This window comes from Entelurus aequoreus, linkage group LG22 (assembly GCF_033978785.1).
Source record: "Entelurus aequoreus isolate RoL-2023_Sb linkage group LG22, RoL_Eaeq_v1.1, whole genome shotgun sequence".
In the NCBI taxonomy this organism is placed as follows: domain Eukaryota; kingdom Metazoa; phylum Chordata; class Actinopteri; order Syngnathiformes; family Syngnathidae; genus Entelurus; species Entelurus aequoreus.
Genome location: NC_084752.1, coordinates 41,232,437 through 41,248,480, shown reverse-complemented (window position 1 = coordinate 41,248,480; position 16,044 = coordinate 41,232,437). Strand labels below are relative to the sequence as shown.

Sequence of the window (16,044 nt, the reverse complement as noted above, 5' to 3'; positions counted from 1 at the left end):
GAATTGTCATGTGAGGATGATGCACTGATTGTTTTATGTTGTTCATAAAAACCAGACAATATTTATGAGAGGTTGATGTTCCTCTCAGTTTGTAACAATGTGTATCAACATGTTTACACAAAACTCACACAGTCACCGGGGGAATATTCCAGAGAGCAGGTTAAGTGCAAACTCCTGAGTAAGTAAAGCTCGAGAGTTTGACCTCCAAAAATAAGAGGTAAGACAAAGTCTTGGTAACTGACGCTGTAAACCTAGCCTGCTAGCTGGCAGGTTTGACAAGTTATTTATGTGTGTAAAAGCTACACTGACCTTGTATTTCCTTCATATTGGTGCAGCCATTAACCTACTACAACACCTACTACATCCACCTACTCAGTGGCCTAGTGGTTAGAGTGTCCACCCTGAGATGGGTAGATTGTGACTTCAAACCCCGACTGAGTCACACCAAAGACTATAAAAATGGGACCCATTACTTCCCTGCTTGGCACTCAGCATCAAGGGTTGGAATTGGGGGTTAAATCACCGAAAAAATGATTCCCGGGCGCGGCCACCGCTGCTGCTCACTGTTCCCCTCACCTCCCAGGGGGTGATCAAGGGTGATGGGTCAAATGCAGAGAATAATCTGGCCACACCTAGTGTGTGTGTGACAATCATTGCTACTTTAACTTTTTAATGTGGCAGTGATTGTGGAAAAAACAAAGCCTGATCTAAAGATGACATCTTGATCTCATACCATCTCAAACCAATTGGCCGTTCATTATTAAGTGAAATGTCTTAAAGTCGCTTAAATTTGTCTTTAACCAAGCAACACTAAGTTTTATCCAGTTACTCGATTAATCGAAAACATTTCCAGTAGAACACTTGATTAAAAACATTTTCAATAGCCACAGCCCTATATTTCATGTACGATTTAATATTTAGCATGTAGGAGTTAAAATGTGTTTTGTTTGTGTCCTGTAGACATCCATCAGCTGATTGGACACCAAAAAGAATGTCACCCACATCTCCGGGGGGACAGTTTCACTTTAGAGGATCCACAGCCCTCACATTTGAAAGGGGACGAGGAGGATCCACAGCCCCCTTATTTTAAAGAGGAAGAGGAGGGAGAGTGTCCTGTAGGGCAGGAGGAGGATGATGTCAGCAAGTTTCCACTGACTGTTGTCTCTGTGAAGACTGAAGAGCATGAAGACAAAGCACGTGAGTCCTCACAGCTTCATCACAGTCCAAGTAAGCACAACATCCACAGATCATCTAATACAATGTTTGTGACACATGTTCATCCGGGGGCCACATTTATGACTAAAGATGGAGATATACTTGCTTTTTAACACCACCATTTAAAAATGAATGCTCATCAATCATCAACAGTAATTGCTGGGGTGTAACCATGTGACCTAGAGGCCGTCCTCCTTACCTCACGTGGTCAAATGAAGGCAAACATTCAATATGGCTACTGTTTATTTACCTTTAGCAGCACATATGTCAGCATATTTCAAAGGTTTAGTGGTGAAGATTAGGGATGTATACCAAATACCATTTTTTTGTAGTACTGGTTCCTAATTATGTCGTCCATGAGGACCGTAAAGATTCTGGACTAACGACACAACTATTTGTATTTTTAATTCCAGCTGACTGACGTAACTATGACACGTTGTCACATTGAGTTCAGCTGCCGCTGCTACACATTAAAATCAGCTTTGAATAATGACTAATAAGGAAGCAACAACACACAAAAGTGTGATGTGTGTGTTATTGACAAGAAGATGACATAACTGCATTTCACCTTGCACTGCACACATAGTTGACTTCTTTAAGACTTGAAATAAACAGCTGTTGATAAAAGACTTCCCTGCTCTGAGATGTTACAGAACATCATGTTGGAGGTGTTCAACCTCTTGTGCTAATAGGAATGCTATTTAAAATGCCTTTTTTACACTTTTTTATTTCCACAAATTACATGTAGTACTGATAAGAGTACCGATGAATACCGCTAATACACCGATCCCACCTACAACGTTCTTCTTTGCAGTCTCTATTGTTCATTAAACAAATTGCAAATGATTCACCAACACAGATGTCCAGAATACTGTGGAATTATGAAATGAAAACAGAGCTTTTTGTATAGGATTCTACGGGCTCCGAATACTTCCCTTGCCCTCCTGACGTCACACGCATACGTCAGCATATTAAAAAGTTTTCAACCGGAAGTGTGGCGGGAAATTTAAAATTGCACTTTATAAGTTAACCCGGCCGTATTGGCATGTGTTGCAATGTTAAGATTTCATCATTGATATATAAACTATCAGACTGCGTGGTCGGTAGTAGTGGCTTTCAGTAGGCCTTTAATAATCCCAGAGGGGAAATTAAGATTTTCCGCACAATCCCATTCAACAGCAGACAAACATTACAGGGAGACAGAACAGGATCGCTGACGGGTCTGCCAACTTCCGGCACCCCTTACAAAAAAGGTGAGAAACAGGTAAATGCTGGGGAGGGGGGAGGAGGGCTGAGAAAAAAAATTCAGTCTCAGCCTGGGCCCCTGGAGAGGGGGTCCAGACTGGGGCCAAAGAGAAAAACAAACTCATAGCCATAGCACACATAAACATGAGAGTAAGAGGAAAACATCAAAGAACACAAAGGACATTAAAGACATTAAAAGAACAGTCACTTCTACACACAGCCACAAAAGTAAAACAACAACAACAAAAACATATACACTGTGGTGGCCTCTGCGGTGTTATAAATAATGATAAATGGGTTATACTTGTATAGCGCTTCTCTACCTTCAAGGTACTCAAAGCGCTTTGACAGTATTTCCACATTCACCCATTCACACACCCATTCACACACTGATGGCGGGAACTGCCATGCAAGGCGCTAACCAGCAGCCATCAGGAGCAAGGGTGAAGTGTCTTGCCAAAGGACACAACGGACGTGACTAGGATGGTAGAGCCATCGTCCGCTGGGGTGGGGGGAGCATGGCTAGAGACAGGAGCAGACCCAACAAAGCAACCAAGGGAGCCGACTCCACCCTTGGCCGCCCACCAACTCTCGGCCAGTGTCCAGTCTGCACGCATGAGCGAGGATACGTCCAAGGAGACCGAGGTGTCCGATACCTGCTCATTCAGCCAAGACACTGTGAAGCTTGTCCGTCCCGGCTCTCAGCACCAGCTCCAGTCCTGTTTCTTCATCCACATCTCCTCCAGTCTCTCCAAACTCTGCAGTCCTGTCTCTTCATCCACATCTCCTCCAGTCTCTCCGAACTCTGCAGTCCTGTCTCTTCATCCACATCTCCTCCAGTCTCTCCAAACTCTGCAGTCCTGTCTCTTCATCCACATCTCCTCCAGTCTCTCTAAACTCTGCAGTCCTGTCTCTTCATCCACATCTCCTCCAGTCTCTCCAAACTCTGCAGTCCTGTCTCTTCATCCACATCTCCTCCAGTCTCTCTAAACTCTGCAGTCCTGTCTCTTCATCCACATCTCCTCCAGTCTCTCCAAACTCTGCAGTCCTGTCTCTTCATCCACATCTCCTCCAGTCTCTCTAAACTCTGCAGTCCTGTCTCTTCATCCACATCTCCTCCAGTCTCTCCAAACTCTGCAGTCCTGTCTCTTCATCCACATCTCCTCCAGTCTCTCCAAACTCTGCAGTCCTGTCTCTTCATCCACATCTCCTCCAGTCTCTCCAAACTCTGCAGTCCTGTCTCTTCATCCACATCTCCTCCAGTCTCTCTAAACTCTGCAGTCCTGTCTCTTCATCCACATCTCCTCCAGTCTCTCTAAACTCTGCAGTCCTGTCTCTTCATCCACATCTCCTCCAGTCTCTTTAAACGGACTCTGGTGTGGCAGAGACCCAGCAGTTGGTCTCCATGGCCAAAAGGCTCCCGGTAGGCAGATCCAGAAGTTCACAAAAAAAGCACCGCAGAAGTCACCAAAGTGCCACCCCTTGTCACACAGTCCCAAAGGGTCCCCAACCAAAAGGCAAAAAAACCCCACATGAAATCAAGAAGGAAACATCCGGAACACAAAAGGATGACACAAGAGCACAGAGCTCCTGCCACCAGCAGCCACTACAGCGGCGCCATCTTGAAGGGAAAAAAAACGGGGATGGAAATTTGACCCGGTTATCTTCTCCAAGTCACGACGCTGACATTGTCTTTGTGACAGCACGCTTGCTCCCTCAAGTGACGGCGTGATAAGAGCGCACCGTCACAATAAACAAAACAAAACACAGGCGGAGAGCGATAATCCATTAAAAAAAAACCAATCAAACTGGAGTTTTGACCCGGAGAAGGCAGGTCTGTTAAAAAAAAAAAAACTCTGCATCCCAAGGATGAGCGGACTTACGGAAATACACGTCCTTTTTGATTTCAATGCGTAAAAAGACATAAAAAGTGTGTTGACGCCAACACTGGTTATTAATGTGATTATCACACAGCAGTCATTTCCATTAGACAATATTCAAATATAGGTGGTAGTGTTGTAACCATACCAATATTTTGGTACTGCTACTAAAATTATGTTGGTACTTTTCTAAATAAAGGGGACCACAGAAATGGCATTATTGGCTTTATTTTAACAAAAAAACTTAGGGTACATGAAACATTTGTTTATTATTGACCCTTCTGTTCCACTGAATTTCTCTTCTGTTTTCCATCAGTTTGAGCCGGTGTCCTTTTCTTTTTGAAATGACACAGTTAGTCATATGAAGCCCTCTGGTTCTCCTGCAGACTCCCTCCCACCTCACCTGTTTAAGGAGGTACTTGCTACTATTGGATCAAGTGTCCTTAACATTATCAATAGTAGCCTCTCTTCTGGAATAGTTCCAGTAGAGTTTAAACATGCAGTGGTACAACCTTTACTTAAAAAAACCAAGCCTCAACCCCTCTCTCCTCTCTAACCTTAGACCTATCTCTAATCTTCCATACATTTCTAAAATATTAGAGAAGGTTGTCTACAGTCAGTTGTTGCCCTTCTTAGAGGATAATGCTATCACTGAGCTGTTCCAGTCCGGTTTTAAAGCCCTCCACAGCACAGAGTCAGCGCTTCTAAAAGTTTTTAACGATATCCTCCTGTCAACTGACTCTGGTAAATATGTTGTACTGGTGCTTTTAGATCTGTCTGCTGCTTTCGACACCGTCGACCACGCCACCTTAATCACTCGTCTTGAGAACTGTGTGGGCATTAAGGGCGATGCCCTCAACTGGTTCCGGTCGTACTTAACCGACAGGAGTTTTTGTGTAAAAATAGACAGTTTTATGTCTTCCACAGCTCCTTTACCACATGGGGTTCCCCAGGGCTCAATCCTTGCCCCAATCTTATTTGCGCTTTACCTTCTCCCCCTTGGTTCTATTTTTAGGAAGTACGATATTGCATTTCATTTTTATGCCGATGGTTGCCAGATTTATTTTCCCATGGCACAAAATAACACGGGTCAACGTCTTATAGACTGCCTGCACGATATCAAAGCCTGGCTTTCAGCTAACTTCCTGAGCCTAAATGAAGACAAAACAGAAGTTATGTTGTTCGGTCCAAGTCGCTCTCCCTCCCCCAACGTTGACCCCATATCTCAGCGACTGTGTCACAAACCTGGGGGTAAAGTGTGACTCAGATTTTAAATTCGAAAAACAAATCAGAAGCGTCGTACAAAAAAGCTTTTATCAACTACGCCAAATAGCGAAAGTGAAACCGCTTCTATCAGGACATGATCTCGAGAAATGAATCCACACCTTTATCTCGACTCGTTTAGACTACTGCAATGCCTTCTATGTAGGCATTAGCCAGGCCTCCCTCGCCCGCCTGCAGCTCGTGCAGAACTCTGCTGCTCGTCTGCTAACACAGACCCGCAGACGTGAGCACATCACCCCTATATTAGCGTCCCTTCACTGGCTCCCTGTGTGTTACAGAAGCAATTTTAAACTCCTTTTATTTGTTTTTAAATGTCTAAACAACCTCGCGCCAACATATCTCTCCGACCTCCTTCAGCCTTACTGCCCCACCCGATCCCTAAGATCAGCCGATCAGCTGCTACTGACGGTCCTGGACACAAGGCTGAAGCTTAGAGGTGACAGAGCTTTCGCTGCTGCTGCTCCCAAGCTCTGGAACGACCTACCTCTGAGTGTTAGACAAGCCTCCTCTCTTCCTGTTTTTAAATCTCTCTTAAAAACATACTTTTATTCCATGGCTTTTAACACTGAGTGATATCCATCCTGCAATGGCGCCCCATAATACACCTGCTGTCAACCTGTTTTTATGTTTTTATATTTTATTTATTTATTTTTTATCGTGTTCTGTTTGTGTTGTGTTTGCTCGGTTCTCATATTATTTTTAACCTGTCCATTGTACAGCACTTTGGCTACCCCTGTGGTAAATTTTAAATGGGCTTTATAAATAAAGTTGATTTGATTTGATTTGATTACAGTTAAGTCCTTAAATAAAATAGTGAACATACTAGACAACTTGTCTTTTAGTAGTAAGTAAACAAACAAAGACTCCTAATTAGTCTGCTGACATATGCAGTAACATATTGTGTCATTTATACACCTATTATTTTGTACACATAATTAAGGACAAGTGGTAGAAAATGAATTATTAATCTACTTGTTCATTAATTGTTAATATCTGCTTACTTTCTCTTTTAACATGTTCTGTCTACACTTCTGTTAAAATGTAATAATCACTTATTCTTCTCTTCTTTGATACTTTACATTAGTTTTTGGATGATACCACAAATTTGGCTATCAATCCGATACCAAGTAGTTACAGGATCATACATTGGTCATCTTCAAAGTCCTCATGTGTCCAGGGACATATTTCCTGACTTTATAAACATAATATACAAAACGGGCCCAGAGCATAATACTACCACCACCATGCATGACGGTAGGTATGGTATTCCTGGGCTTAAAGGCCTCACCTTTTCTCCTCCAAACATATTGCTGGGTATTGTGGCCAAACAGCTCCATTTGTATTTCATCTGACATCACATGGACAATGATAAGACCTTCTGGAGGAAAGTTATGTGGTCAGATGAAACAAAAATGTGTATATATATATATATGTATATAAATATTCATATCTGTTTTTTTATTCATTAATTATATATACCAACTTGTCAGCTTTTTGTCATTACATGATGCCTTTAGTTCTATTTTTACATTTTGACAGAGGGAGGTATTTAAAAAAAAAAGTATTTATGTTTTTAAGTGATGTACATGTATGTGTACATGTAGATGATGTACCGGGACAGATCCATTAAGAGTTTGAACAGAAATATGTCCCATAGGAATTAACTATACACAATAAAACATTGACAAAATGATGTGTCACATGAATGGTTTTCGAAGTAACACTTTTGTGACATGAAAAAAGCACAACAAATGTAAATAAATCATGGCGTTTACTTTTTGATATTAATATAAAAGTCAAAGCAGTTTGGCTAATGAAGATGAAGTCTCATAAACAAGCTTTGTTCTTCTCCAACAACGTTTCCTTGTAGTTCAGTGCAACACTTTGGCCAACAAAAATAAAGACTAGTGACACCTCTCACATCGAATACACAATCTTCACAACCAGCGTTTAATTCAATGAGATGACAAAACATTTGAGCTAGTATTGATGTTAATTGAACACTGATACAGTTTGCAGTTAAATAAAGGAGAAGTGAACATCCCAGCAGGAAAGGTGTAAAACAGTACTTGCAACGCGGTGCCTCCCTGTTTAAAGTGTCACCTTTTATTGTTAGTTTTGAAGCCCAAATACCTCCATATTGTACTTCACACCCTCTTTATTAACCTGTAGAATTGTAGTTTTCTGCCTTTCTTCCTCTTCAAGATGTTATTGCTTGTGTGCACTTTGTGTGTGCGCCTCGACCCTGTAGTCAATCGGGTGAAAGAGCGGAAGCGGTGCTTTTCAAAGGTGGTATCGTACCGATTTCTATTGATTGTAATGTATATAATGTAATGTATTGTGGCCAAACAGCTCCATTTTTGTTTCATCTGACATCACAAGGACAAAGATAAGACCTTCTGGAGGAAAGTTCTGTGGTCAGATCAAATAAAAATGGAGCTGTTTGGCCACAATACCCAGTGTAGATGAACTACGGTCAAAGTATTGGACAGGACGTCGAAATGTGTAATAAAGTTGTACTTTATATAAGAAAAAAATGGGGATACAAACGGTACAAAACCATCCTTATATCTTGTTATCTGTCATTCATTCATCACCCGCAGGCTCGTAATTCTCAATCTCAACAACCACAATGCACCTGCTCCCGGTCTTTTCTAACATCCGGTTTGCCGCAATGCATTGTGGAACATGCAGTCTTTTAGTTAACCCTTTGTTAGGCTATTCTGAGAAACAACTCAATTCAGTGTCAGTGTTTCTCAAATAATCAATATCAAATACATGTATAATTCAAATCAATTCCCTTTTAACTCTTTTTAGCTGTAAATATTAATAGATCAATTTATCAGCAATTAAATCAAACATGCAAATTATGAATGATCATCACACATGAACTATATAACCCATAAGTTACAACACCCAGCAATGTGTTTGGAGGAAAAAAGGTGAGGCCTTTAATCCCAGGAACACCATTCCTACCATCAAGCATGGTGGTGGTAGTATTATGCTCTCTGCCTGTTTTGCTGCCAATGGAACTGCTGCTTTAAATGGGACAATGAAAAAGGAGGATTAGCTCCAAATTCTTCAGGACAAGCTAAAATCATCAGCCCGGAGGTTGGGTCTTGGGCGCAGTTGGGTGTTCCAACAGGAACATTTGCTCACATTTTCAGTAGAGCCATAATAAATTCATAAAAGAAGCAAACTTCATGAATGTTTTTAGTGAGCAACAAGTATGTGCTCCAATCACTACATCACAAAAATATAAGAGTTGTAGAAATGATTGGACACTCAAGACAGCCATGACATGATGTTCTTTACAAGTGTATGTATACTTTTGATCACGACTGTATATATGCATGTGTATATGTATATATATCCATCCATCCATCCATTTTCTACCGCTTATCCCTTTCGGAGTGGCGGGGGGTGCTGGAGCCTATTTCAGCTACAATGGGGTGGAAGGCGGGGTATGTACAGTATAAATATATATATATATACTGTATATTTATGTATATATATATTTATGTATATATGTTATATGTATGTATATATACATACTGTATATTTAGGGGACGGCGTGGCGAAGTTGGGAGAGTGGCTGTTACTGGTTCAATCCCCACCTTCTACCATCCTAGTCACGTCCGTTGTGTCCTTGAGCAAGACACTTCACCCTTGCTCCTGATGTGTGTGAATGTGGAAAATAGTGTCAAAGTGCTTTGAGTTCCTCAAAAAGGTAGAAAAGCGCTATAAAAGTATGACCCATTTACCATTTATGTATATATGTTCAGTTTAACAGTCCAGTTGTGATTGATTGAATGCCCTGAGAATTATACTGAACATTCTTTTGTAATTGCCACAAAATAACGTGTAGTATTTTGTTAATTCCTTGCCAAAAATATTTTTATTTTATAGATGTTTTCAAAGCAGAATATTGTCCTTAGGGCCCTCTGGCACCTCATGGGGGACCCGTCAAATCTGTGCCTCTTAAAGGCCTACTGAAATGAATTTTTTTTATTTAAACGGGGATAGCAGATCTATTCTATGTGTCATACTTGATCATTTCGCGATATTGCCATATTTTTGCTGAAAGGATTTAGTATAGAACAACGACGATAAAGATTGCAACTTTTGGTATCTGATAAAAAAAAGGCTTGCCCCTACCGGAAGTAGCGTGACGTAGTCAGTTGAACATATACGCAAAGTTCCCTATTGTTTACAATGATGGCCGCATGAAGTGAGAGAGATTCGGACCGAGAAAGCGACAATTTCCCCATTAATTTGAGCGAGGATGAAAGATTTGTGGATGAGTAAAGTGCAAGTGAAGGACTAGTGGGGAGTTGAAGCTATTCAGATAGGGAAGATGCTGTGAGAGCCGGGGGTGACCTGATATTCAGCTGGGAATGACTACAACAGTAAATAAACACAAGACATATATATACTCTATTAGCCACAACACAACCAGGCTTATATTTAATATGCCACAAATTAATCCTGCATAAAAACACCTGCGTGTTTGTTATGCTAGCTCCTAGCTCCTCTGCTAGCTCCTAGCTCCTCTGCTAGCTCCTAGCTCCATAGAACACGCCAATACAATTCAAACACCTGATCAACACACACAATCACTCAGCCCAAAAGACCGTTTACCTAACCCAAGGTTCATAAAGCTTATATATTTTTTAAAAGTTACGTACGTGACGCGCACATACGGTCAAGTTATCGAATGTTTAGCAGCCAAGGCTGCATACTCACGGTACCTGATATTCAGCTGGGAATGACTACAACAGTAAATAAACACAAGACATATATATACTCTATTAGCCACAACACAACCAGGCTTATATTTAATATGCCACAAATTAATCCTGCATAATAACACCTGCGTGTTTGTTATGCTAGCTCCTAGCTCCTCTGCTAGCTCCTAGCTCCATAGAACACGCCAATACAATTCAAACACCTGATCAACACACACAATCACTCAGCCCAAAAGACCGTTCACCTAACCCAAGGTTCATAAAGCTTATATATTTTTAAAAAGTTACGTACGTGACGCGCACGTACGGTACGGTACGTGTTTGTTATGCTAGCTCCTAGCTCCTCTGCTAGCTCCTAGCTCCATAGAACACGCCAATACAATTCAAACACCTGCACAACACACACAATCACTCAGCCCAAAAGACCGTTCACCTAACCCAAGGTTCATAAAGCTTATATATTTTAAAAAAAGTTACGTACATACGCAAAAAAAAGCCAAAGCTGCATACTCACAGTAGCACGTCTGCGTCTTTGTCATCCAAATCAAATCCTGTAACTACCGTATTTTCCGCACCATAAGCCGCACCTAAAAACCACAATTTTTCTCAAAAGCAGACAGTGCGGCTAATAACCCGGTGCGCCTTATATATGGATTAATATTCATATTTATTTTCATAAAGTTTAGGTCTCGCAACTACGGTAAACAGCCGCCATCTTTTTTCCCCGTAAAAGAGGAAGCGCTTCTTCTTCTACGGTAAGCAACTGCCAAGGTGAGCACCCGCCCCCGTAGAAGAAGAAGCGTGCGGATATTACGTTTCATTTCATTTGTGACAACAAAATGTCTCCTACTGAGAGACACACGTACAAGGTTCCACTGACTTTTGATATTCCTGTGAACCGCACTGTGGATACAACGGGAACACGTACGGTGAATATTCGCACCACAGGGAATGAGAAGTCGTCCTACTGTGGTTCTAGCTTGCCATGCTAACGGCCAGAAACTTCCACCCATGGTGATATTCAAAAGGAAGACCTTGCCAAAAGAGAACTTTCCAGCCGGCGTCATCATAAAAGCTAACTGGAAGGGATGGATGGATGAAGAAAAGATGAGCGAGTGGTTGATAGACGTTTGCGCGAAGACACCGGGTGACTTTTTTCACGCAGCGCCGTTCCTGTTGATCTACGACTGCATGCGCGTCCACATCATCGATGGTGTCAAAAAACAAGTGAAGCACACCGAAGAAGAATAATTCGAGGGATTTGTGGATGAGTAATAACTTCAGAAAGTGAGCTTTAAATGTTTATTTTGTGTGTTGCGTGACACTAACGTATGAGCAACGTGGAGTTATTGATGTTGCTATTGCTCTGCACTATTTTGAGTGTTACTATTTTTGTGATTGCACATTTGCACATTACATTTTGGGAGTGAACAGAGTTGTTAGAACGCTGGTTTGTAATATATTATTAAAGTTTGACTGACCTATCTGACTGTTTTGTTGACATTCCCTTTAGCGTAGCGTAGGTGCGGCTAATAGCATGGGGCGGCTAATAGGTAAACAAAGTTTTGAAATATTCCGTTCATTAAACGTGCGGCTAATAACACGGGGCGCCTTATGGTGCGGAAAATACGGTAATCCTGGTAAGAGTCTGTGTTGTCCCAGTTCTCTACAGGCGTCTGTGTATCCAAGTCAAAAGTCCTCCTGGTTAGAGTCTCTGTTATCCGAGTTCTTCCATCTTGACTGCATCTTTCGGGAATGTAAACAAAGAAGCGCCGGCTGTGTACTGTTGTGGCTGACTACGTTCGAAAAATACGTCCATTTCGCACCGACAACTTTCTTCTTTGCTTGCTCGGCTTCCTTGTCCATAATGCAATGAACATGATTGAAACAGATTCACGAACACAGATGTCCAGAATACTGTGGAATTATGAAATGAAAACAGAGCTTTTTCGTATTGGCTTCAATGTGGAAGGCATACCCGTGTTCGCCGGTCTACGTCACACGCATACGTCATCCTCAGAGGCGTTTCGAACCGGAAGTTTAGCGGCAAATTTAAAATGTCACTTTATAAGTTAACCCGGCGGTATTGGCATGTGTTATAATGTTAAGATTTCATCATTGATATATAAACTATCAGACTGCGTGGTCGGTAGTAGTGGCTTTCAGTAGGCCTTTAAGAGCTCACTGTTGGCTTTGTACGCTCATGTTACTTCTCAACTAGTCAAAGTTGATGCTAATCGACCTGTTTCTTCTCCTTTTTACTGAATGTGAAAGCAAAAGTGAGTCCACAAATAACCGAATCGTAAAGCAGAATCGAAAATGAAATCTGAATTGGTAAAATCTTATCTATTTCCATCCCAGCATGTGTTTGTCTTCTTGTGTCCTGCAGGCGTCTGTGAAAAATATCGTCCACCTGAGCAGCAGGAGGGGTCCTCCAGTATGGAGCAGAAGAGGTCACAGCACCTCCACGTGAAAGAAGAGGAGCCACAGCCCCCCCACTTTAAAGATGAAGACAAGAGACACCTCATCAGTGTGAAGAGTGAAGATGATGAGGTCAAAGGTGAGAGTGAGGAGAAGAGAGAGGCGGAGCCTCCAAGCAGCAGCTCAACACAACACATGACAACAGAAGGTGATGGAGACCACTGTGGAGGATCACAAGCAGACAAGATGTTAGCTCCACTATCAGATAGTGAGGACACAACGTCACACTCTCCTGACACTGATGATGAACACTCTAAAGATGATAAGACATGTCACACTGACAACACTCACCTCACATGTTCTCACTGTGACAAAACCTTTAAAGATCATTGGCACCTGAAAAGACACATGAGAATACACACTGGAGAAAAACCTTTTTCCTGCTCAGAATGTGGTAGAGATTTTGTAAGAAATCATGATTTGAAAGTACACATGAGAATACACACTGGAGAAAAACCTTTTTCATGTTCAACCTGCGGTAAAGATTTTACTCAAAGGGGCAATTTCCAAGCACATATGAGACAGCACACTGGAGAAAAACCTTTTCCATGTTCAGTCTGCGGTAAAGATTTTACTCTAAAGCACCATTTAAAAGCACACATAAGAACACACACTGGAGAAAAACCTTTTTCATGTTCAACCTGCGGTAAATATTTTGCTCAAATGGACCAATTAAAAGTACACATGAGAATACACACTGGAGAAAAACATTTTTCATGTTCAACCTGCGGTAAAGATTTTGCTCTAAAGGGCCATCTCAAAGTGCACATGAGAATACACACTGGAGAAAAACCTTTTTCCTGCTCAGAATGTGGTAAAAGTTTTGTAACAAAAACACAATTACAATTACACATGAGAACACACACTGGTGAAAAACCTTTTATATGTTCAGTATGTGGTAAAAGTTTTGTAATAAGACGGCAATTACAATTACACGAGAGAAGGCACTCTGGTGAAAAACCATACTCCTGTTTAAGCTGCAACAAAAGCTTTCGTCACCTAAACACTCTTACTGTACACAGGAGAAGACACACAGGAGAGAAAGTGTTGAGTTGCAGTGTGTGTGGTGAAAGATTCTCTTATAAGTACCAGAGTAAGAAACACAAGTGTGCTGGTGAGAACAGCAGCAGCAAATGAAACTGCAGGATTGGAAATAAACTTTAACTGTGACTTTCTAACAACATCAGCACATATAACATGTGTGACATCATTGTTGTGTGTGTAACACAATCTTGTTATTATGATTCTAACATTTATAGATTAGACACCTCAGATTAGTGCTTTTATTTCAGTCAAATACATGAGTTAATATACACATTTGTGTACTTTAAAATGAACAGAACAATTGGACTGAAAAGGTGAGAATAAACAGTACATAAAATATGTTACATACAATAAACATTTTAAGTGTAGATATTCATAGTTCACTTTTATACTTATTCATAATAGTGTTTTATATATGTTTTTTGAAATAATGAAGTGTTACATATTTTATGTTCTAATTGTAGATGATTCCATAGATGAACTCCTTTATATGATGTACATATTTGTTTTACATGTGTTCATACCTTTGCTTTTGAGTACACATAAATCCCTCTTAGTTCATATTTACTGGTTCACATCTGAAACATCTTCTGGACCACTTCTGGAAGCATATTATTATTTACTTTATACATCATTTGAACACTTGTCTTATATTAACTTTTAAAATGTGTGACTTTATGAATCATTTGCTGGGTCTCTATAATCCATTCTATTAATTATCTTTATTACTCTCTTGTGTAATATGAATATTGTTGTGTGATTGTTTTATATGTATGTCCCCAGACCTTTATGCAATAAACAATGTATGCTTCAACTGAAGTTGGGTACAATAATTGTAGTTAATATTTGTAAGTATGTACTTTATTCTATTTAGTATTGCACTCCCTTTTTTAAATGTTTTATTTATATGACTTACATGTAGTGTCCAGCTTACTTCATCATCTATATTAACTCCTAAACATGTGATTACTTTGTTCCTTTAATTTCAATATTATCCATCATAATTCGTGTTTTACATTTTTACAATCTCCAAATATGATATATTTAGTTTTATTGAAGTTTAGTGACAGTTTATTGATGTGCAGCCATCTTTTTATGGTCAAGTTCTCTCTGGATAAAATAAGATGAGAGTTAAATCAAGCAGTAACGAAGGTGAAGAATGGAAGATTATTATATATATAATTATATATACTGTAGTTACACTCGGTAGTGACAATTAAAGACACTTTCATCCTGTTCATTTGAGCAAAGAAAAAGAGTAAAGTGTAATATTCTAAACAACAGAAGAATATTAATATCAGCAGTCAATATTCCAACATTGTGAAGCTGAGCTATGGTAAAAAACATATTCAGCTTTAAAGGCTTTATGAGAGTGATGTAATTATCACAATCAGAATCTGAAATACTTTATTAATCCCAGAGGGGAAATTAAAATATTCAGCGCTGTTATAAACATGTGAATATTCAATGTAATAATATATGTTATTAATACCATAATAAAGTGGTACGTTTGGGGATGTGTAATATTGTTTGTATGAACAAAGATTTATGAGCGAAATGGATCCAGATAGAAATGCTCCTCAAAACACTAACAATGATTGTTTATATTATACTGACCTCACATTTGCAAGATAATAACATATCTCTAGTACATTTTACTAGCAGGAGTCTATACTCTCATTTTGATGATATCCAGGACTATTTGAATCAATTCAAATCTCCATGTAATATTCTAGGTGTTTCAGAGACATGGATGAATGAGAATACAAGTAATGACTTTGAATTAAATGGGTATGAAATGTTTTGCACCAACCGTAAAAATAAGAGAGGAGGAGGTGTGGTTCTCTATGTGGACAAAAATATCAGCTGTAGTATCGTAAATGATACGTGTTTAGCTGTTGAGGAACTCTTCCAATGCGTCACTGTGGAATGATCATTTTCAAATAGGAAACAAATTATTGTAGGCTGCGTTTATAGGACACCAGGATCCCACTTGGAGATATTTAATGAATGCATGGGAAAATTATTTAAGAGAAACAAAAAATATATATAGTATGTGGTGACTTTAATATCAACCTTTTGAATCCTAATAAACACAAACACACACAGCAGAATGTATTGACACCATGTTCTCCATGGGCTTATTC

General features: G+C 40.0%; 1 protein-coding gene across 3 annotated transcripts in view; it reads left to right on the top strand.

The window, feature by feature from the left end:
* LOC133639731 (gastrula zinc finger protein XlCGF57.1-like) overlaps positions 1-14,675 on the top strand; it is a 145,181-nt gene extending 130,506 nt beyond the window's left edge. Inside the window, exons 2-3 of one of the 3 annotated variants that reach the window (XM_062033309.1) lie at positions 961-1,197; positions 12,762-14,671. In XM_062033309.1, the coding sequence (XP_061889293.1) occupies positions 961-1,197; positions 12,762-13,990 (1,466 nt within the window). In that variant the 3' untranslated portion in view covers positions 13,991-14,671. Of the gene's footprint in view, positions 1-960; positions 1,228-12,761 lie in introns of all 3 variants that reach the window. The other 2 variants (XM_062033308.1, XM_062033314.1) reach the window with 2 other exon arrangements.
* Positions 14,676-16,044: the final 1,369 nt, after the last annotated feature.